The sequence below is a fragment of the Sciurus vulgaris genome (assembly GCF_902686455.1).
Source record: "Sciurus vulgaris genome assembly, chromosome: 14".
Taxonomy (NCBI): domain Eukaryota; kingdom Metazoa; phylum Chordata; class Mammalia; order Rodentia; family Sciuridae; genus Sciurus; species Sciurus vulgaris.
In genome coordinates, this window is record NC_136475.1 from 15,896,743 (window position 1) to 15,919,137 (window position 22,395).

Consider the following 22,395-nt stretch of genomic DNA (forward strand, 5'->3'; position numbering starts at 1 on the left):
TTCTACTTAAAAAAAAAAATTAACTATAAAACAGCCTTAGGCAGTTCCTTCAGGAGGGGTTCCAGAAGGAGGCCATTACCATAGGAGGTCACAGCTCCATGTGTGGCATTGCCCCTGAAGACCTTTTAGAGGGACAAGATGTAGAGGCAGAAGAAAAAGATATTGATGATCCTGACCCTATGTAAGCCCAGACCAAGGTGTGTTTTTGTGTTTTAGTTTAACAAATGTTTTCAAAGTTAAACAAATAAAAATACATTATACCACATGGCTGGGGTGTATAAGAGGCCATACCATCTGGGTTTATGTGAACATCACAGAACTTTGTGGATAAAACATCCTAACATTGCCTCTCTCAGAGTGTGTTCCCATCATTCACTGACACACATACTATTCAACATCACCTGGTAAGGTATGTCTTCTTTCAGTAATGACACTCAAGAGTAAAGAGCCAGGTCTATGCAGTGATTCTTGGGTTCCACTTCAAGTCTTTAGTCATTTACAAATGTGAGTCCTGGGGTCAGCCCATTTCTCCCAGAGACTCAGCTTGCTTAGCAGGAAGTGACAGTGGTCTCCACCTCAGATTTTTTGAGGATGAACTGTACACACAGGACAGCCTTGTCTAAGAGCCTGCCACACTGCATTGTGGGCAGTCACTGAAGGATCCAGCATTAAAAGGTGTGCATGACAGGGACAGTAATGGAAAGTGGCTATATCTTCTTAACTCAGGCAAGGGTTTCTCCAGGAATCCTTCCCCAGGACTCAGAGGGCCCACTGGGCTTGCTCACTGCTGAGTGGCAGGGAGGAATGAAGGATGGACTGGCTTCTAGAGAGGTCAGTAATGGGAAGGAGGGGAGCCAGGATACATTACTATAGTGAGCATGCACTCCATACCACACTCTCAGGCAGGCACTTCCTGTAGGGTTAAAACCAAACTGCTTTTCGTTACAAAAAATTGTTTGACTTTATTTCATTTGTTTATTTTTTTATGTGGTGCTGAGAATCAAACTCAGTGCCTCACACATGCTAGGTAAGTGCTCTACCACCGAGCCACAACCCCAGCCCCAAAACCAAATTGCTTTTGACCCCCGCTCTACCTTTAACTGGCTATGTAAAGTTGACAAGACCACAGAACCTCAGTTTCAAAGCCCCACCTGCATCTACGAAACAGGAATAATGATCTCCTAGAGTGACATGCTATCGAGTTCTTACAAAGGTCCATTGGGTTCATATTTAAGACACTTAAATCTGAAGACAGGCACCTAGGAAGCATCTTGTAACTAACTGTTCATAAAAGTAAAACGAAAGTTAACACAAAAAAGTAAAGAGAGAAGCAATCCGCCTTTGCTCCCTCCCCACTGGTCAGCTGTAGTCAGTCTCCTGATCTGCCTTCCTCTGCTCTCCACTGTCTTAAGGTTGGGCCATCATCTCAGGGACCAATCCTTACCTTCTTTTTTGGTCCTTTAATATATTCTTTCACTTCCACAATCACTTCCAGTCTCGTGGCTTTGAATGCCATCTTCTGATGACAGGTCTCTTTCCCAAGCCGGTGCCTTCCCATTCAGCCTCTCTTCCAGTAGGTCTCAGACACCCCTAACCCAGCATGCCCGTAACTGAACCAGCAACCTCCTGCTTCCGTCTCTTCCCCTTCTCACCTGAGCAAGACCTTTCTTCTAACCCCTCAGGCCAAACTCCTGAGGTTACCTGTGCCTCCTTCTTCCCTCACACCCACTTTAGTCCATAGGGGACTCAGCAGTCACCATCTCCAGAATGCACTCTAGGACCTCATCATCTCTCCTGCCACTACGGGGGCCTGCCAGATGCCTGCCTGGGCTTCTACTTCAGGTGCCCCATGTCTGCTCCTTCCTCTCGGTAGATGACTCTCAACACAGGGCCCAGGACCATCTATTAACAAGGTCAGTCAAAACACATGGGCTTCTGCACAATGCTACCCAATGGCTTCCTCTTCGCTCGAGCTACTTAGAATGACCCAAGCAGCCCTGCACGATCTGAAACTCCAGAATCTTCTTCACCTAACGCCAAGAACATAAGTTCTACAGGGACAGGGATCTTTTTACACTTTGCTCATGGGTGATCCTAAGCACCCATGACACACAGTCAGAAACCAATAAATACTGACTGAAGAAGTAGCTGCAAAATATAATCTCCCGAGAGCTGGCATATTGATTAACTCGTAAGGTCAGGCCCTGGATGCAGGTCCAGCACACTGGCTGCTCCTGGTGTTAAACTCCCATTTTCCCAATCCTCTGTCTCAGGGGAGGCAGTGATCAGCAGTCAACTCCTGTCAAATAGCTGTCGGAAGGTCACCATGCACAACCAGCATTTGGGGGTTGAATTTACTAGGTCAGAAGCAGAGCAAATGACTGGGATTAGGAAGTGCAATTCCTAAGTTTCCAGTAGAAAGCTGAGCTCACTTAGCTGGGTTTCCTTAAATAACAATTCTTCTGTGAAGGCCAAGTGACCAAATTGGACTCTCGTTACTCCCTGGACAATTTGGTGATATGAACCCAGACAGGAAATATCATTTTCCCTCATAACATGACTACCAAAACCTTAACACACTTTGCAAAAGTAGAGAATTTTTTTTTTCTAGAAGAAAGAACTCTACTCACCAGGATGAAGACAGTGAAGAATATGACAACAATGGCAGCTGTAATGAAGAGCTTCTTCCGAGGGAACACGGCAGCAGGGAGGAGGAACACCAGGGCGAAGCAGATGGCCCCGCGGAGACCTCCATAGGCAATGATGAACTGGTCCTTGAAGGTCAGGGGAATGGTCCGGAACCAGTTAATGACCTGAGTCAGGACAAAGACACCTAGGAAGAAAGACAGCCCAAGGGAAATGGAGTGAGGCCAGGATGCACAAAGGTGTGGACCTGTTCTCTGTGCTTCTGTGAGTCAGGTATTTAACGACAGGTCCCAAGGCCCGTCCCCTTTTCCTCCCTTAGGACTACTCCTAGGTTCTTGGCTTTGCTATCATCACTCTGATTTAAGTGGTGGAAAAGTGGAATCAGAGATGCGTAGGGAGACTCATGTGACTTACAGCAAAACCATGAAGATACGCAGGGTAGAAAAGAATATATAAAGAAGGAAGAGAGCAGGAAGAGATGAGGAGGGAGAAGATGAAGGAGAGGGGGAAGGAGAGGAGGAGGAGGAAGGAAGAGGAACAAGAAGAGGAGGAAGAAAAAAAGAAAGGAGGAGGAGTAGAGAGGGAGAAGATGAAGCAGATGAGGAGGGAGAAGAGGAAGAGGAGGAAGAGAAAGAAGTGGAGAAGGAAATAGAGGAGGAGGAGAAAGAGGAGTAGAGAGCAATACATAAGGAAGAAGGAGAAACAGAAGATGAAGCCACAGCTGTAGCACACAGGCAGGGACAAGAAGAAAGCCCCATTGTGTTAGCGCCCCTGGAGGTTCACTGAGCAAACAAGTGCTTATTACCCAGTGCTCGCCAGATCAGACAGAAGGCCAGGGTGAAGCAGACGAAGGCCCAGTTCCACTCGTGGTTCTTGCCAACAGTGGACACGCCCATGAAGATGAAGATGAGGGTCTCGCTGACGCTGCTCAGCATCTTCATGAAATACTTGATGGTCGTGTAGGACTTCTGGGACACATTTTCTTCCACATACTTATTCATAGTCATTGCACAAGCTGTGATTCTAAAGGAGAGGATGCAGCTTCCGTTTAGAAACGGCAGGGTCCTAATCCACACACCAGAGTGGACTCCAAAGAGCTAAATTAGCATTCTACCCTCTACCCACAACCGCAAGATCACTGATTGATTTTTATGAGTCAATGTGATTGGCATGTGAACCTTGAACACATGAACATGTATTAACATGTTCGTTAATACCCAGGGCTTGAGTTCTCCTGCTTCGTGCAGAGTGCTCATCACCTCAGACTCCTTACCCCAAACACATACCTCCCAAGGTCTTTAAGCGTCAGCATCTCTCCTTTTAAGTCTCAAATAAAACAAGTTCAAAATAAATTTGAAGCCAATTATACTCCTCTAATACCAAGTCCTTCTCTTCAATAAACCCTATTCTTCTATTATCTAAGAATCTTAACCTGTTGTATAACATCCTAAACTTGCAGCCAGAGTCTCATTGGACTTCTCCCGGCACACATTCCCATATGGCTGGGCTCCAGGTATTTTTGATTCTTCATCCTGAATATCTCTTGGACCCACTCACACTTTTATAAAAAAAAAAATCAAAACACCTTAGTTCTGGGTGTCATTTCTGTTTATCTATTATATCTACTACTGTGAGATTCAAAATGTCCAATAGGGGCTGGGGATATAGCTCAGTTGGTAAAGTGCTTGCCTTGCAAACACAAGGCCCTGGGTTCAAATCCCACAAAAAAAAAAAAAAAAAAAAAAAAAAAAAGGTCCAATAGGCTCTGAGAATTCCTAGAGGAAAGAAACTATTTTGTTTTTCCCCCCAGCATTTGACTCCAAAACTTGAGGACCTTTATTCCACTCGTGATACCTATTTTGATGTGGAGCCTTTGGACACTCTGGAAAAAGATCAAGTCCACAGTTCTAATTGGACCCCCCCATGCTCTTTACACACCTCCCTCGGTGGACAACTACAGTCTCACTGTCCTGCAAGCCTGGTGCACGCCACAAGCCTTGGCTGTCTGGAATTTGCCAAAATGCCCTCCATCTTGACTGCCTTCTTGCCTCCTGGGCACCTGGCCTCCTCCTTATCCACTATATCACCCACAATCAACTCAAATGCCATCTACAACTTTAGGTGACAACTCACGCTAGGTCCCATCAAAAGAGACCTATAGTAGTTACTATAAAGCATCAAAAGGACTTCATTATCTGAAGGTGCTGTGAGGTGAAAGCAGAAGATGAAGGAAGGTGAGCCACCCCACCTTCCATACAGTGACAACCAGCTGCCAGTCTTGATCTCTGAAGTTTCCACATTCCCACAACTGAAGAGCCACAGTGACCCTTACAGGTACTTCACCTCTCTACCCTGCCATCTGGTCCCCCTTATCCTGAGAAGATACCTGCTGCCTTAAGGAGATTTGCCTACCTTGAGCATCAGGACAAGCAGAAGGTGCAGACCTTTGGGTCCTCTGAGTGAGGGAAACCACAAATTTGTTTCATTGCAAAGAACAGACCTGTTCCTTGTGTAGAAAATGGGTATGTTGATTTTTGTGCCCTCTAGTAAAACAAGGATTCTCCCAATGCAAGGACCATGTATTTAGCCATAACGTCACTGCCTCCAGAAAAAGCAGGTGTTTCTTTTACCCTTCTGAGAGTGAAGAAATAACCATGTATGTGATTTCTCAACAGAAAGAGTGGCCTTATTAAATATGCTAATAAATTTCAGCAGACACACACATACACACACACACACACACACAGGGTAAAGCCTTTGCATAGCTGAGGGGTTATCTAACAACAGCCCAGGTTTACAGCACTTTTACTATGTGCAAATACTTCATATGGATTGTGTCAGTTAAACTTCACAGCATGTTTATGAGGCAAGTTCTAAAATCATTCTTGATTTTATAAATGGAAGAACAAAGGTGGACAGAGGTTCAGTCACTCAAGATCACACAGCTCATAAATGGCAGTGCCAGGGTGGAGAGCAGGCAGCCTGCTTGCAGGCCCGTGTCCACTCAAGACCACTGAACTCTCACTTTTCCCCCATTCTTGGTGATCCCAGTGGTCTGAAATGGGAGGGGGTCCTCCTCTCCTCGCCACACCCTGGGTCACCCGTTCTCAGGCACGAGCCTGTCTGTATTCGTTTCCTATGGCAGCCGTAAGAAAGGACCTCTGATGTAAATTGTCTTGAGCACAAATTTATCATCTTAGACCTCCAGAAGTCAGAAACCAAGAATCATTTTCCCAAGGCTGAATCCCAAGGGCTGTGTTCCTTCTTGAGGGTCCCAGAGAAACCGGTTCCTCACTTTTTCTAGTTTCTAGAGGCTGTTTGAATTCATTGATTTGCGGTCACATCACTCTGCCCTCCTAACCACATCTCCTCTGACTTCAATTCACCTCCCTTTCTCTCACAGGAATCCTGTGATTACCTAAAGCCCCCTGGATATCTCAGTTCAACCTCCCCATCTCAAGACTAATTTAGGTTCATCTGCAAAGTCCCTTTTGCCCTGTAAGGGAAGACCTTAGCACATTCCAATAATTAAAATACAGCCATCTCTGGGGGCCACTAGTTCACTGTCTTTCTAAAAATTTTCATCTTTAATATTTCAGTTTAGCTTTTCTTTAACCAGATGATAAGGAAGTAGGATTTCCTAATAGAAAATAACAAGGGCAAAAGTTAGATTAAATTAAGAATCTAAATGGGAACAAGTTTCATAAAGACCAGATAAACACAGCAACTCAAAGCAAGTGAGCTTCTCAAATGTTGAAAGTAGGAAATCAGTAACAGGTTTATAATGGTTACTTTGCCCCTGGAAATTGTTTGTTTGTTTTTTGTGGTGCTGGGGATTGAACCCAGGGCCTTGTACTTGTGAGGCAAGCATTCTACCAACTGAGCTATATCCCCAGCCCCCCTGGAAATTCTTTGATCCTATGCAAAAGATGTTTCAAAGGGGGTTTACTGTGATGTTGTAGCTTATAGACAAATATGGAGAATAAAGGACACGGAAGTACCCATTACCAGCTCTGTCCTGTCTCTTTTTCATAATTAAACAGTGGTGGCAATCAAGTCGAGACCCTTGTTCCTTCCTTCTTTGCATCAGATCGTCTGGTTTATACCCTGGACCAAATGATTAGCTGTGTAATCTTGGGTAATGAAACCTCTGTCTGCCTTTGTTCTCCCATTTATAAAAGTGGGAATGGTAACACAATTTGCCCCATAAACCTGTGGAGAGGTTTAACTGACATGACCCATACGACGTGTTCGCACCTACCTAGCACACAGCAAAGGTGCTGTAAACATGGATTGCTTTTAGATAAGCCCTTGTTTCTCACATCCCTCTTGGATTTTGATTTTTTATTTGCTTGTTTATCATGAGAAAACTAACATTTGCCAAGTTTGAGAAACAGTACTTTGGTGCATGTGCTAAACACTTCCCCTCTGAAATCAGGTGCCCATCATTCACTGGGCAAGAAGTAAACCATTCAGGCAAAACCTCATCTTCAGTTCACACACGAGCAATTCAACAAACCTCTCTAGAAATGATTGAAAGCAAAACTTCAGTGCAGGAAAAATAAGTGAATAAATTTTACATAAATGTTCACAGGGTCACCTTCCTTGGCTCTGTATTGTTAACAAGAGACCAGGAAAGAGGCTCCTCCTGGCCAGACACCCTGCTGTAACCCGACACAGTTTCCTACCAGCATTGCTTAGCAGGGAAGAAGAGCTAGGTGGGTACCAGAGGGCCTGGCACTCGCAGTGCCTGTTCAGGAAGCATGTGCAGTTCTATGGCACTGAGGCATATTAGGGACTGGGGGCAAATGTTCCACAAGTCTCCTTCTTGCCTGACATGTAAATCTGACACACACGATCACTCAAGTGAGGGACTGGAGGTCTTTCGATGGCAGAGATTTTTGTTGTTGCAATCTACTGTGACCAGAAGTCAAAGCACCTTGCTTCACAACCTCCTAACTACATAAACTTCAAATGAGCTAGGCCCTGTGCATGAGGGAGGTACAGGCAAAACATTCTCCCAGGAACAGAGAAGCATAAAACTTTCTCTCCTCCATCACAGTAAATTAGGTTCCCCATCCTTTTTCTAGACAAATCACAAGACAATTAATTAGAGTTGGCAAAAGGTGTAGGCTAGGGTGTGCCACTCCTTGGCTTTACTCAGTTTGGAGGATGTGTCCTGGAATGTCCCTGGGGACAATTTCATGTCATGGCATATCACAGCAGCATGACCCACTGTGGAGAAGTGAGATTTCCTCATCCCTCATCATGTGAAGATTGCATACCTGAAGTCCACAACTTTTTATACTCATTCTGTAACATCATAATGTTCACACCAAAATGATAGTCTAAGTGTGTTATGTTTTAGAAAATTCTAGTTGAGCTTCTTAACCCTAAAGTGTTCTTCAGAATAAAACTATTGGCCTTGAGTATTCCCAGAATAACCTTGCTCTTATTAGCTCACGTCTTTGAATCATCTGCCTCCCGCTCTTTCCATGCACGTTACTCTTTCCTAACCGCCCTATGAGTTGACCAGATTGTGAAGAGCAGTTCAATAACAACCAAAATTTTCTGAGCGTCTTTTCTGGGCCAGTTTCTGAGCTGGGGTCGAGGAAGATGAAAGCAAGCCAGACAGTACTGAAACATCAAAAGCTCTCGTTGTAAGGCAAGAAAGAGTCATGAAGAGCTGCTTGTCACGCAAAGCTGTATGGGCTAGAGATGAGAAATGGGAAGGCGGCTTAGGAACGCAGGGAAGGAAAGGTCAATTCTGCCACAAAAGGGGAGACAGCTGTGCCAAGTCTTTATTAGCAAATTAGGACTCAGCAAGCAAGGAAAGGGAGAGGGAGGGCAACCGTCCCTTAGTATCTGCAGGGATTGGGTTCTAGAAGCCCCCACAGATACCAAAATCTGAGGATGCTCAAGTCCTTTATACAAAATGGCGTACATATTTCCTACACACATCCTCCCATACACTGGGGTGGCTTATACTACCTAATACCACATAAATATATGCAAGTGGTTATTATACTGTATTGCCTAGTGAACAATGGCAAGGAAAGGAAAGGTTTGCGCGCGTTCAGAACAAAACAGGTACAGAAGTCACTGGTGGATTCTGCTTGGTTATTATTTTGATGCACTTTAACATACAAGTATGGTGATCATCAACATTTTAGAGATGGAGGATATTTCTGATCTGCAGTTAGTGGGACCGATGGATGTGGACTCTGCAAATACAGACGACTGACTGTAATTTGAGGAAAAGAATTGGCCTTGATCAAAGGTATGAAGGCAATGAAGAAACTGGCATTTTCAAAGACCTGCCTGCTGATTCTGCCAGCTGGAAGAAAGGGAGATGACATAGTAAGAGGTGATGATGAAAATTAGGGGTGAGATAATGACATGTCAATAATGTAAAGTTTAAAAGCTTAAATTTTATTCTAAAGACTGGGGGCGAAAATGAGAAATGAGATCATTGATTATATAATTAATATCTACATTATAGGATTATCTGTAATCTCTATCTCTTCCAAGACCCAACTGGATACTCCAGTAAGAAAAAGAAAAGTACTTCCATGCTGAGTGCAGTGTCCAGAATGACTGCATTCTGAATCAGTAACCGCATGGAAGGATTGTTAGTAGGAATGGCAGGGTGCTGTGAAAAGATTTGTACTTTAGAAAGAGAACTCTGAAGGACACGTGGAGGAGAGATTTGGAGGGGCGTGGACCCTGGAGGATGGAGAGAATTTGTTTCCCACAATGATTCCTCATTTTATCTTCAAAATCCATTGCAGCACCTGGTCCATCTAACATTCCAAAACACGCCCATGTTTTGACAGGTGTCAGGTTCCATTTTGTGGGACCACATGGGGGTCAGTCATGTATAGAATTCACTGGTGGATTCTGCTTTGTTATTATCTTGACTCACTTTAACATAAATGTATGGTGATTATCACCAATTTAGAGATGGAGAAGCAAAAGCACTGTAATTAGTGGTTTTTGCACTCACCACCAATTGAGGTTTTCTTCATTCCTGTATCACTCAAAATACAGCATAGGAGGAAATCAGGCCAACTAATACCACCTCCAGAGTCTTCACGGGAAAGACAGGCTTTCTATTTAGCTGTTCTGCGATCTGACCATTTTCTGAATAGAAAATCCCAACCAATAATTTTTCTATAGTACTGCGAGACTCCATTAGAGCTCAGGGAAACCTGCCTTCTATGGAACTTCATTTTCCTTCTCTAGAATGGGTACTTTGAGAGAAAATGAACCAGCATTCATCTCTGCTTGGCATGGTTCTGTGTCTAGTGGTACCATGTTCTGGTTCGGTAAGTGTTGGCTAGTATGAGGAAGGTCCAGAGTGCTTGATTTAGATTCTGATCTTCAGAATCAAAGGGATCAGGTGTCAACGTGGAAGGGGGCTGGTAAAGGCAGATTTCTGGTTGGGAACATAATACATAAAACATGTTTTTATACATACTGTTTACATGCATATAGTGAAGAGACTATACATATTCTTTCCATCTGAAATACAAATGCCTTTTCTGTTTTTAAAGTGTGGTCAATTCTCTAATTTCTGTTCTCAGATCAGAACTCTCTTCCTGGAATTTGAACAGCTTAGAGTGAGTTAGACCAATAAAGTGTTGCAAAATTCATTTGCTCCTCTTCCGTATCTGTACATGATCTTTAAAATATGGATAAAATTACAGGAAACTATAGTCCAAACAATACATTCTCAATTAAAACTTCGCCAAATATGAAGGCATATTCAGTGCCAAGAACTAGCAATGATGAAGACAATTAAAAAACTTTCCATGTATTGATTAAAGTCAGGTCTTGTGGTGACTCAGTGTACACTGAATGTACTCAGAATAAAGTACTCACTCATGTGAAGTAAATTAATTATTCCAGGGCATGAACTTACTATAGAGTGAATTGCCTCTTCCAGGAAACCTGACAACCAAGAGAAAGTGAATTTGACGTATGAGAAAATGCAAAGAAAAAAATTGTTTTTCAAAGGAGGACCCAAGCATAAAAACTGAACAAACTTTCTTGAAATACCAAAAATGAAATAAGGAAATTGGAAGTACCATAAATGTTGTATTATTCATGTAGTTGTACTCATTTTGGGGGGTTCTCTGGATCATTTTATTTCCTTTATAAATGCTTTCAGTGCAATTCAACTAATGTTTATGTATCACTTATTGGCACCTAAGGCAATCATGGTTTCATGGGGAGAGAACATGCAAAGAATCACAACTCACTGTCAAAAGTGTAATGAGGCGTGAGGCAACACAGGACCCATGGGGTTTACTGACTCTTTTGGGGGACTGGATGAGGAAGGCTTCCGAGGGCAGGAGATTTGGAAGATCTGGACAATGGGATTAAAATTCTCCAGGTGGACAACTCCAGGTATATGTTGGAGGTGGGCTGCAGGTGGGTTCTCCATATAAGAAACCGCCACACAGCAACACTGAATTGGATGTACACCCCGGTACCTCCAGGGTTCCACATGAGTCCTGGGAACGTCGGCACAAGCCACTGCTTTCTGGAAGCTCTCACACGTCTATGAGAACAGTGTGGTCTAGAGACCACACGATTACTGGAAATTCTTAGAAAAACACAAATGCCTGGTCCCCATCCAAGACCTTAGAGAACAGGGTCTCTGGCTGAGGCCTGGGATTCTGCTTACAACCATCTTCCAGGTGATTCCCGAATACATCAGAGGGTGGGGAGAGCAAGTGGGGTTCCAGGCGGAGGGTATAGGAAGGAAAGGGGAAGGAGAAAAAAAGCTGAAGCTTGAATCATGTTATTTAAATTGTTCTGGGAGGGTGAAACATAACAGTTAACATGGAATTAGAGACAACTGTGGATTTAATGACACTCCATGAATTCTTCCTCCTGGGACTCCACCTGAGCATCTGCGCCCTGCTGTGCAGGGTCATTTCCTCCCTGCACAAGGTGTTCCTGAACCCTGGAGCAGCTGACCAGCTGAGGGCTATGACCTTCAGCTTGTACCCCCACAGTATCATTAAATCTTATCAGTTGTGCCTGGCACAGGGGTGCACACCTATAATCCCAGCAACTCGGAGGCAGAGGCAGGAGGATTGCAAATTCAAAGGCAGCCTCAGCAACTTACCAGCTATATGTGTATGTGCAGTGGTATAAAAAAGTTCTGGAAGCAGTCTGATCATGGAATCACCATAAAAGAGAAAAACAACAGTGTCGCCTCTTTGCTCAAAGAGCCTGATGGCTCCCAAGTGCCTACACAGCAAGAGACCAGGTCAGCCCTTCTGGCCACCGAAGAGTTCAGCTTCTTGGAAGCAGAAGAGCATTTTTCCACGAGGTCTTCGATTTCCCTTCTCCCCCTTCCCAGAACGTCCTTCTCTGCATCACCGAGGATTCAACTCAAGCACTCTCATCCCCACCCCTTCCTTAGCCTTAGCTATAAAGGATCGATTTCCTTGAGAACTTGCAGTGAACGCAGACTGGGATGGGCATCTCCAAGTGAGCTGAAGCTCACTGCCTTCTACTGAGTAAAGGCTGTGTGACAGTCAAAACAGAGGGACTGCTTTTGGGATTGGTAACACACCTACTTCTCCAGCCACAAGAGCTGGTCATATGACACAGTGTGATCCAATCACAGTTCTCTAAACCCCTGGACCAATCACAGTCTTTCCTTTGAATTTTTTCCTCACAGGCTCTGGCAGGCCAGATCCCACCCTACTCTCAGTGACAGAGGTTCTGAGATACAAAGTCCCATCTGTCTGTAACCCTGGTGTTACGCTTTGGAAGTGGCTTACCTAAAAGATGCCATCACACAAAGACAGACAATATTGACAGAGGTATGGTTCAGTGGACTTGGGAGACCCTGGTCCTGTCAGCCTAAAACCAGATCCACACCTGTCCTCCTCAGGAATTTATGTACTTAATAACTCAGTAAGTGCCCCTTTTCCAGCTTCATCTGGTTTGAGTAGGGTTCCCCTCCTTAACACAGAGCTCCCTTCTCCTGTTTGAGTTAGACTCTTGGCTGCAAGGACACCAGATGACTCAAGTTACCTCAAACAGCTGGGGATTAACTGAGAGGACGCATTTGGAAAGACAGACTCTTGGCCACTTGGCCAAGAACACTGAAAAAGTCAGACCCCGTGTGTGACTGAGGTAAGGGGAAAGTAGCAGCAGCAAGAAAGATCATAAGAAACTCCAGAACCTCAAGAGAGTGGCTCACAGCCTCTCCTCACCAAGGAATCCAACACAGAAAGTCCCCGGTGTCATGCCAGGTCAGCTTCCTCTCTGGGTAGAGGCCTGCCGAGAATCAAACAGAGGTTGATCAAGACAAGGGGAAGGAATATCAGTGTCCTCAGGGACCTACCATGTCAATGACCCTCTGTGTCAGTCAGACTGCTGTCGCTGAAATACCCAAAACTAACAACCTAACAGGAGGAAATGCTGATTTGGGCTCATGGTTTCAGAAGTTTCAGTCCACGGTCACTGGGCTCTGTTGCTTTAGGCCTGCTTTGGAGGAGCACATCATGGCCCATGTGCATGACAGAGGTGTTGCTCACCTCACGGTGGCCAGAGCAAAGAGAGAGAGGGAGACAAAGAGGCAGAGGAACCAACACCCCCTTCCAACCACTGACTTCCCCCAAAGGCCTGACTTCTTCCAACCAGGTCCCCCCTCTCAAAGGCTCCGCCACCTACCAATAGTACCCGAGGCAGGCAACCAAGCCTTTTTTCTTTTTGGGTGCTGAGGATCAAACCCAGGGCCTTGTGCTTACAAGGCAAGCACTCTACCAACTGAGCTATCTCCCCAGCCCCGCAACCAAGCCTTTTAACACATGAACCCTGAGGGATGATTAAGGTCAAAACCCTAACAACCTGGTGGCTGAATTCTCTGCTCTAACCTTGTCACCAAGATGCTGGAAAATGAATTCAAACCTGCCTCACACGTCATGCTCAGAACTCCTAGCTAGGCATTAATTGTGAACTTCATTTCCATCTCAGGTGACTGAAAAAAATATTTTAAAAGAAAAGGTAATTATTTTTCAGCAATGCTGCAATACTTTTCATTTCTCATTTATCATCTAGTTTTTTACATGAAGGCCTATGTGTGAACAGAAAGTAATATCATTTTCTACAATATTCTTGAAACATAATCCAGCAGTGAAATAATTTTTTAAGTGAATGTAGGGCAGTCAAGACACCGTCTTAGGAGCAACGTGGTAACAGCACTACCCTTGTATGAATATGCCTTCATTCTTCAAATGGATCTGGGAGACTCAGGTCTTAATTCAGCAGCAAATTGTTGAAGTTTTGTGTCCCTTAAATTAATCAGGCAAACAACTTGTTTTTTTCCTTATCTGAAGAATTCCCAACTGTCCCCTCTAATCTACACTAAAAGAGAACAGTCCTAACGACATGAAGAATGGCATCCATATTCTACCACTTCCAACCAACGCTGTCATGGGAACGCACTGCATTGATTTTCATCAGCCGATCATATTCAGAATTTATTGGACCTACAAAGTCTATCAAGGATCTTTTGAGAACAAAACTCTAGTGCCCTTAATTTATAGCTTCTATTGTTCTTTTTCAGTTCACTGATTAATTACAGACAAAGATGCAAGTAATTTCTTTAAGGTTGTGTTACCTCTTAGAAGATGAGGCAAGAAAATATATTATTTTGAATATGGAATACTGTATAAGTGTGCAAATTAAGTTCACACACACACACACACACACACACACACACACACCATGTACCCCAGCCCAGGGAATCTGTTTTAAAGAATTTTAAAGTTGTGAGAGTCACAACTACCCCCCAAAGAGAGTTCCACCCCTCAGCCAACTTTTGAAGATGTTTCTGTCCAAATCCCTGAGGTCTGGGGTGTGGTTCGGCACAGAGGCTTACAGTGTGAGCAAGACCTGGGTTCCCTAGCACCTCAAATAAAACAAAACAAAAACCCTGAATGTGGACTTTGGATAACACCCTGCTTTTCTGAAGGTGGCTTTAATTTGTTGTCTTAATTACTGCAAGCCCTTTGAGAAGAACTCTCCCCTTTGCCTTCGGTTCTCCTTCCTTGTTCCTTCCCAGTCTTCCCAGAGAAATGTTCCTTACAAAGAGCATCCTGATCGCTGACAGAGGGGAAGCACTTTTCTGCTATTTGCCCAGGTTTTCGAGTTCTATTTTTTTCCTTTTACATTATCAATGGGAATAAAATTTCCTCCAAGTCTTCAGAAATCCAAACAGCAAAAAGTAAAGGTGAGTTCTACAATATACTGTCCCACCAAAATAGAATTAGAGCTGTGTGTGTGTGTGTGTGTGTGTGTGTGTGTGTAAGTTTCAATTTTCTAGTCACTGCTATTCAAATATAAAAAAATAAACTGATGAAGTTAATTTTCATACCGTATGTATTTAACCCATGATAAGGATACATCATCATGTCAACACCTAATCAATCTAAAAATCACCAATGAGATAGTGTATGATCATTTTTCCTACTAAGTTTTACAAATCTGCCATAGGGTTAAACCTTAGAGCTTTATTCAGCTTGGACTTAATCACACTTCAAATGCTGAAAGGCCACAGCTGGCTGGCGGCTGACCCTTTGGACTTGTGGAAGAAAGAAGTAACAGAGGTTTTATTTGCTTCTCCTTTAAGGAACCAAGAAAATGCTATGTTCCTCAATTGAATCTATTCGATTAAATAGGTCAAACAATAAAAATAAGCGCAAATAACTTCATGTGTTATTTACAACCTTGCGCAAAGGCGTAGCATTTCAGATTCTTTCCTTCCTTTTGTACTCATTCAGTCAGTGTAGGCAGTGATACAAAAGAAAAGAGACAACACAAGCTCTCTGTTCATTCTTGGTCTTTACTTTTTCCTGAAGTTATACAGAAAATTAAGGGATCTATGATGTTACAGTTTGGACCTTCAATGTCCCCCAGATGCCCACCACGTCTTAAAGGCTTGGTCCCTGGTCTTTGGTGCTATTGGGAGGTAGTGGAACCTTTGGGAGGAGAGGCCTCGTGGGTCACTGGGGCTGTGCCCTTGAAGCAGGTACTGGGATCCTGGTCTCCCCTACCTCACTTTCTCTTCATGGCAGCTTTGCTCCCCCACATGCTCCACCATGATGTTCTGCATCACCAAAGGCCTGAAAGCGAGTCAACCAGCAGAACACTGAAATCTCTGAAACGGTGAGCCAAAATAAAACTTTCTTCCTTTTCAGTTGATTATCTCGGTTATTTTGTCACAGGAATTGAAAGCTGACTGACACAAACATTTTGTTTTTTCTATTAATAATCTAATTTCTGACCTTATTTTACTATCCCACCACTTGTTTAGCATTTATGTTCAGGTGGGCATACCTGATTTTAAATGGCTTAGTTTTGCCAAATCATGGCTATAAGTGAAGATACGTACCATAATTAAAAGTAAAGTTCTTATTTTCCAGGGAAATAGAAGATACACTGACCCAGTGAAGTACAGGGACCACTAAGGCAGATATCTTAGACCATAGCCTTGACCCCCTTCTGCCCTTCCATCCAACTCTCAGCCTGCCCATCTTCAAAAGATCAATCTAGTGGCTCCATGTGTTAGAAAGTGTGTTATAAATGTTTTGTATAATGTTTTATGAATGGTCTGAATGTCATATGTTCTTCTTATTATTATTTTTTGCAGATCTTCATGAATACAACCTAGTCATTCTGGAACCTTCTAGCACACAGGGTAATGATTTCATATCATTGAATCTTGAAGAGGTGGTCTCCCAAATGCCACAAAGTATGGGTACGAGGAACTAGGGGAGAAGCCGTGGCTGCACATATGGTGACCCTTGGCTGGAAAGAGCTTGTCTCCCTGAGTACACAGCCCTCATTAATCATTTAACCTAAGAGCATGAGGTTCATTTACCCGAAACTTCCCTAATCTCTCTCCTCCCCCTGCAAGACAGATGCAAATCAACAGATGACCAGCTACTGGGTTTCATCAATCATTTCCTTGTAAAGATAAAAGGGGCTTAAGCCTATGTTGAATCAAGATGGTCCTTCAGGAACTCGTCCACCATATTCCCAGTCTTGCTGACTCCCTGAATAAATCTTTTTCTTTGCCCCAACAATTGGTACTCAAGTCATCGGGACTTTTCAAGCAGTGAGTAAATGGACTTGGGTTCAGTAACAAAGCTACGAGATAGATGGCAATTGTCCACTCCACGAAGCAAACCAGTAAGCAGAGGGAATAAGATCCTCACCCTTCAGCAGTGACTACCTCAGCCCAGCCAGTTGGACCTTCTTCTTAGACCCCATCCCTGAACCTCTTATTCTGGAAATTTCTATTAAATTCTCTTTTTAAAAATTTCTTGAAATATATATATATTTTTCCTTTTACTGGGCTGGACTTGTGCCATCACTGGAGACCCAGGGTACTGGTGTAACTATGCTCGGTCACCCTGTGGTCATGTTTTGCACATCTGGACCTCTGTTCACACATTTATATAAAGGGACCAATAATCACTGTTTCCTACATTTTTTGGTAATAATGTTTCTAGAATAATCGAGACCATGAATAAAAAATTCCTAGAAAGTACCCTTTCCTTTAAGGGAAGAAAGACTATGACATTAGTAATCCATAAAATCAAAATTCAAAAATGTTGGGCAGCTATTGTTTTATGGGAAGGAGAAATTAGTCATTTTTTAAATTCATGGGGCATATCAAAGAGAAATCAGCGGTCCCTAGTGGACCGCAGGCTGATGCAAAAGCTGAGCATACCTCTCTGCAGGACAGTGCACCTTCAGTGTCCAATTAATCAGAGCCCAGGGAACTGGGAATGCCCAAAAAGGAAAATGAACCTTACTTACTTTCTTATCTATACAGATCTGATTTTCGGGAATCACTTGAGGCAGCTGCCAAGGCCCTCGGGTAAACAAAGTAAAATGAGGTAAAATCCGCCATTGTCTGTCATGTATTGTCAGTGCTTTGTCTCTGAATATTTTTCTGAATGTGAAGTCTGAAATACATGGGCAATGACAAGAATTTCTGAAAGCATTAACTGGGAGTCACCCCTATGTTCCTGGAGGCAGTGCTTCAATACCGAAAGGTGTCTAATGCTGTGGATAAGCAAAGTTTCTTGTTTGGGGGATGACAGAAACTGCCCCTTAACTTCAGGTCTCACGCTATGGAACTAAACTCCGAAACACACACACATACACACACACACACACACACACACACACAAATGCACATGCACTTTTCCCTGCTGCAATGATCAACTCTACTGAAGAAATGAGCAGAAAAATATTTAAAATCAGGATTTTCATCTTCCCTCTTCATGTTTGAATCTAAAACCCTCCTGAAGACACAGTAAAACCTGAGCAGAAACAATTCCTTAACATTAATTCGATTCTGAAGTGCATATTCGGAAAGACCAAGTAGGGGAAACCAAATCGAACTGTGCCCAGTTCATCTTCCCCAAATAGCTCAAAACACATATGTGACCCGGTGGCCTGCTACTCAGTTCACTTGCTGTCCGTGAAACACATTTAAAACCAAGGTCTGAGGACAACTGACAGCAGCCACAGCAGGCTGTGTGCATATGGGAAGCGTGTCCCTTCCCACATTGCCAAGGACATCAAGACACAAGTCCCACCCAGGGCTTTCCCTCCCCGAAAGACTGGCTGCATATTAAACCCAAAGCTAAGTCTCCTGTCATACAGAAGGAAGTTCATTTTTAATCCGACTCTTTTGTGAACTGCCTTCTCATGAAGTGATCTCACTACAGGACAAGATCCACCCAAGGTGAGGCTCGTGTGCAGAGAGAACAGGACCCAGGCTGGGAGGGCAGCTCAGTGGGGGGCACAGTCTCCAATGCATGAGGCCCTGCATTCAATCCCCAGCATGAGGAGAAGAAAAATGGAAGGAGAAGGAAAGACAGGTGGAAGAAGACAGGGGTGCAGAGCAGGACGACAGCAGACAAGACTCAAGGGGGCCGGGTTTTACAACATTACGCGAATCCTGAGCAGGCTTTCTCCAGACTCGCCCGCCGCCCCTCTCTGCCAGTTTTCCTTTGGGTTGCTGCCGGTTTCTCTCAAGCTCCTCGCCACAGGCATCTTCGCACCCATTAACCTTAAAATTTGTTTTTCAATGGCAAGAAAAAGAGTGCAATTAGCATGCAGTATGATAGGAATTTCTAAATTTGGTACAATTTAAGTCTCCTCCAAATTACTCATTCTCTAAGAGGTGTGTAGGTATGTGCAATTTTAATGGCATCATTAAATTGGATTCCTGGATCACATGTCCCAAGGTAAATACAGTAATTACAATGTGGAAGTGCACACGACTCACTCCAAAGGTGGGGGGTGGAGCACGTGCAACTGTGATCCACACCACATGGAAATATCATGCGTTTCCAGGCTTGAATAGTGGGTATTGATTCCCTGGTATTAGAAAAGAGCATCACTTCTGAGGACTAAGGTAGACCAGTGTGACTCTGTCCCTTCATTGGCAATCACAGGGTAGTGAGTACAGATGGCAACTCTAGACACAGAAATGTTTACCTCTCCTGTAACGTTTTCTATAAGGGTTCATTCATTGTTTTGGTGCACTAGGTACAAGGACAATATAATTCGAATATACTCAAGGAATTTTCTCCACCCTATGTTGTAAAGTATAAGTTCTCTTCGAAGTCGGAAGGAAAGGTAGTGTTCAGCATCCGCCTGCAAACCACAGCAGAGGATTACCTGTGCTGGCGAAAGCATATAACTCTATTTGTCTCCGATCTCTGAATTTCCAGTATGACTGAACCCTGCATCCTGCCTTCATGAGTGGCCAGGACCTGATGCTCATGAGCTTTCTGACTTCAGTCAACCAACTTTGGGCCTCACTGACATTTCTCAGGTACCAGGATTCCAACCTCGTCCAGTTCTTTCACTGACTTCCCATACTGTGGATCTTTAAAGATCACAGTTCAGGCAGCTCCTGGCCTGAACATCAGGTAAAATGACTCTTTCAGGTAACTGCTCTTCAAGTGTTCTAGAATGTTTACATATGCACGAGTCTAGGAGGATATACCAAACTCTGCACCTCGAGGTTCCTACACAGTTCCTACGCAGTTTCTAGAACAACACTACTGCAAAATTAGAAACTGAGTCCCACGCTCACACTCTTTTTACAGACCTGTGACTAGCTGATCTCACATTGTCAATGACACTCTTCAAAGAACGGAGAGGAAACTGGAAGTCACACAAATGATATGAATAGTAACCAGGAAGACATTTCATTACTGGGTCAAACTGGATTAATATGTTGCTTTATTTAGGTTCTCTGTGAAACAGGACACCATCCAAACTTCCACTCACGGATTTCACGACAATGTGTCCCACTCTCCTTGTGTAGGGGCCTAGATTTCCTCCACCACGAACCTCATCTGCTTCTGATGCAAAAGTATAAGGTGGAAAACAAGATCATCTTTCATCAAAGCATCACATAAATCAGGGTAGGAGAGAAAAGTTTGGGAAGAATGAAGACTCTGTTGACAGTAGCAAAATTCTAACTGCATTTAGCAGTCCTGACTTGCAGCCTAGTGCAATGTGGGGCTGCACATAAATATGTGTTCAATTTTTTTAGAAAATGTAGAGCTGTTTCATTATTCATTACTAAGGTGTTTCTCACTAACCCTATAGAGAGTGTGACCATAATGTTCTAGGCTTCTTTTGAGAAGCCACATAAACATCCACACCCAAGGCTTCAAAGCAACATGCTAAAGGCCACAGGGGACTCCAAATGCTACCGCTCTTCAGTTCATTTAGTTTGTTTGTTTTTGTACCCAGGACCACCTAACTTGTGAGCCACCTCCCTAGATCCCTAGTCCCCCCCCCCAAACCCCCCCCCTTTTTTTTTTTTTTTGAGACAGGGTCTCACTACGTTGCTCAGGGTCTTGCTAAGTTGCTGAGGCTGGCTTTGAACTTAGGATCCTCCTGCCTCAGCCTCCTGAATTGCTAGGACTACAGGTGTGCACCACTGCGCCCAGCCATTAACTTAATTTTTAATAATAACATCTTGCTCTATAATCAGAGCTCAATATTCTAACAACTAAGCTGAAATTACATGACCACATCCCTTTGTTTCTCTGAATTCTGCTTTCAATGATTTTAGCTCTTGCCTCAGTTCAAATCTGTTACAGAACATATTTCTACCCCTAAGATTATTCAAATGGATAGACAGAAGCAATTCCAGAACTTGTGGAACAGTTTGTGCTATGTGACCTTGTTAGAGTATTTTACAGCCTCCCACATGGATCTCACTCAATGGCAATCAACCTCATGAAATTCTGGTGTCTGACCAAGGTCAACCCCAAGTTTATTGTCACGTTTCATATGAAACTCAAGAGATGACTTTAAGGTAGCTTTCCATCTCAGCCCCAGATCATATGAGCATAAATTTGACTGAAGAATGTTTTCATTACTTTGTAACAAAGGGTAAGAAAAATCTATTTTTAATTTTTCTTAGAATAAGAAAAAACCGAGTCTTTCTTAAAACCTATTCATGTTAATATCTTCTCTTTGCATGAATTCAATGGAAGGTACTGATCAAGGGCTTTCAGCAAAGAAATACTTACGCCATGATGCCCGAGAGATGGAACATTTCGGCGGTGATGTAGGACAAGTAGCTGTACAGGAAGACAAAGAGCGGCTCAATCACACGGATATTGTGTGTGAAGCGGGTGGTAAATGCTGCGATAAATCCCAGGAAGATGCCAATCAGCACGCCGCCAATTCCCACCACAAAGAAGTTTGCAATTCCCGCAAACACGTCAATGGTCTCGATGGTCTTCATCTGGCAAAAGGACTTGAACAAGTTGTAGAGGACCTGGGGTGGGGGGGAGAAAACACATTGTCAAGGACCCCTGGGATCCCCTCTGCCATCCTGGGCACGGACGACCCACCTGGCCTTTATCAGGGACCCTTCTTCTGTGAACCCCAGAGGATGACAGGGGGCGCTGGTTATGTAGCTACTTGTCACAAAACTTAATATTGTGGTTTTAAAAAAACACAAATCTTTGATGAAAACGTGCTGTCAGGAAAACCACTTCTAAAAGTAAAGGAGAGGCGATTCCAGGGTTATGACCCCCTTTTCTGAAAGCATTCCCTTTAACAGTGATCACCTGAAAGAGTACTTTAGAGGATCTGTTCGCCAGCTGGCATGCCTCCGTCTCGTCTCCACTGCCTGGGGAGTCACGTGTCACAGAGAAGCTTATCAGTGCTCCGGGCTATTAGCAAGGTCCTATCGTGGAGTCACGCCAGGGAGGGTGGAAGGGACCCACGCATCAGAAGTACTCAACTGAAGAAGTCCTCCTCCCAGGTCACCCGGGTCCTCACTCGGTATCCCCTCTCCTCCTGCCTGCATGGGACCTAGAGGAGTTTCTTAAAGCAAAGAGGCAGCGTGTGCGTGTGTGTGTGGGGGGGGGGGGGGGGAGAAAGTGCAAGTGCTGGAAATTCATACATATTTTATACCTCTGAAATAATGAGTCGACACTGTTGTTTGGTTTCTTGGTTTCTCTACATGGGATAGTTAAGGTTTCAGGAATGTTAGGCACTTCATGTGTTTGGACCTGGGGAGGGTCGGGGTGTCCTGAGTCAAACAGAATGGGAAAGGATGGTTTGAGTCCTGCCATTTTTTTTTTTCCTACAAAACCAGCAAGTCAAATACAAGTTCAGCAGGTTTCCTGCAGCTTTTCACCATGATATTTACAACCC

The 22,395-nt window shown here is 43.8% G+C and overlaps 1 protein-coding gene across 3 annotated transcripts in view; it reads right to left on the reverse strand.

Moving 5' to 3' along the window:
• Nucleotides 1–22,395, reverse strand: part of SLC9A2 (solute carrier family 9 member A2) — a 97,415-nt gene that overhangs the window by 35,240 nt on the left and 39,780 nt on the right. For all 3 annotated transcript variants that reach the window (XM_079110265.1, XM_079110264.1, XM_079110266.1), the window contains exons 3-5: nt 21,258–21,508; nt 3,452–3,669; nt 2,631–2,833 (exon numbers count right to left, since the gene is read on the reverse strand). In XM_079110265.1, the coding sequence (XP_078966391.1) occupies nt 2,631–2,833; nt 3,452–3,669; nt 21,258–21,508 (672 nt within the window). The remainder of the gene's footprint in view (nt 1–2,630; nt 2,834–3,451; nt 3,670–21,257; nt 21,509–22,395) is intronic.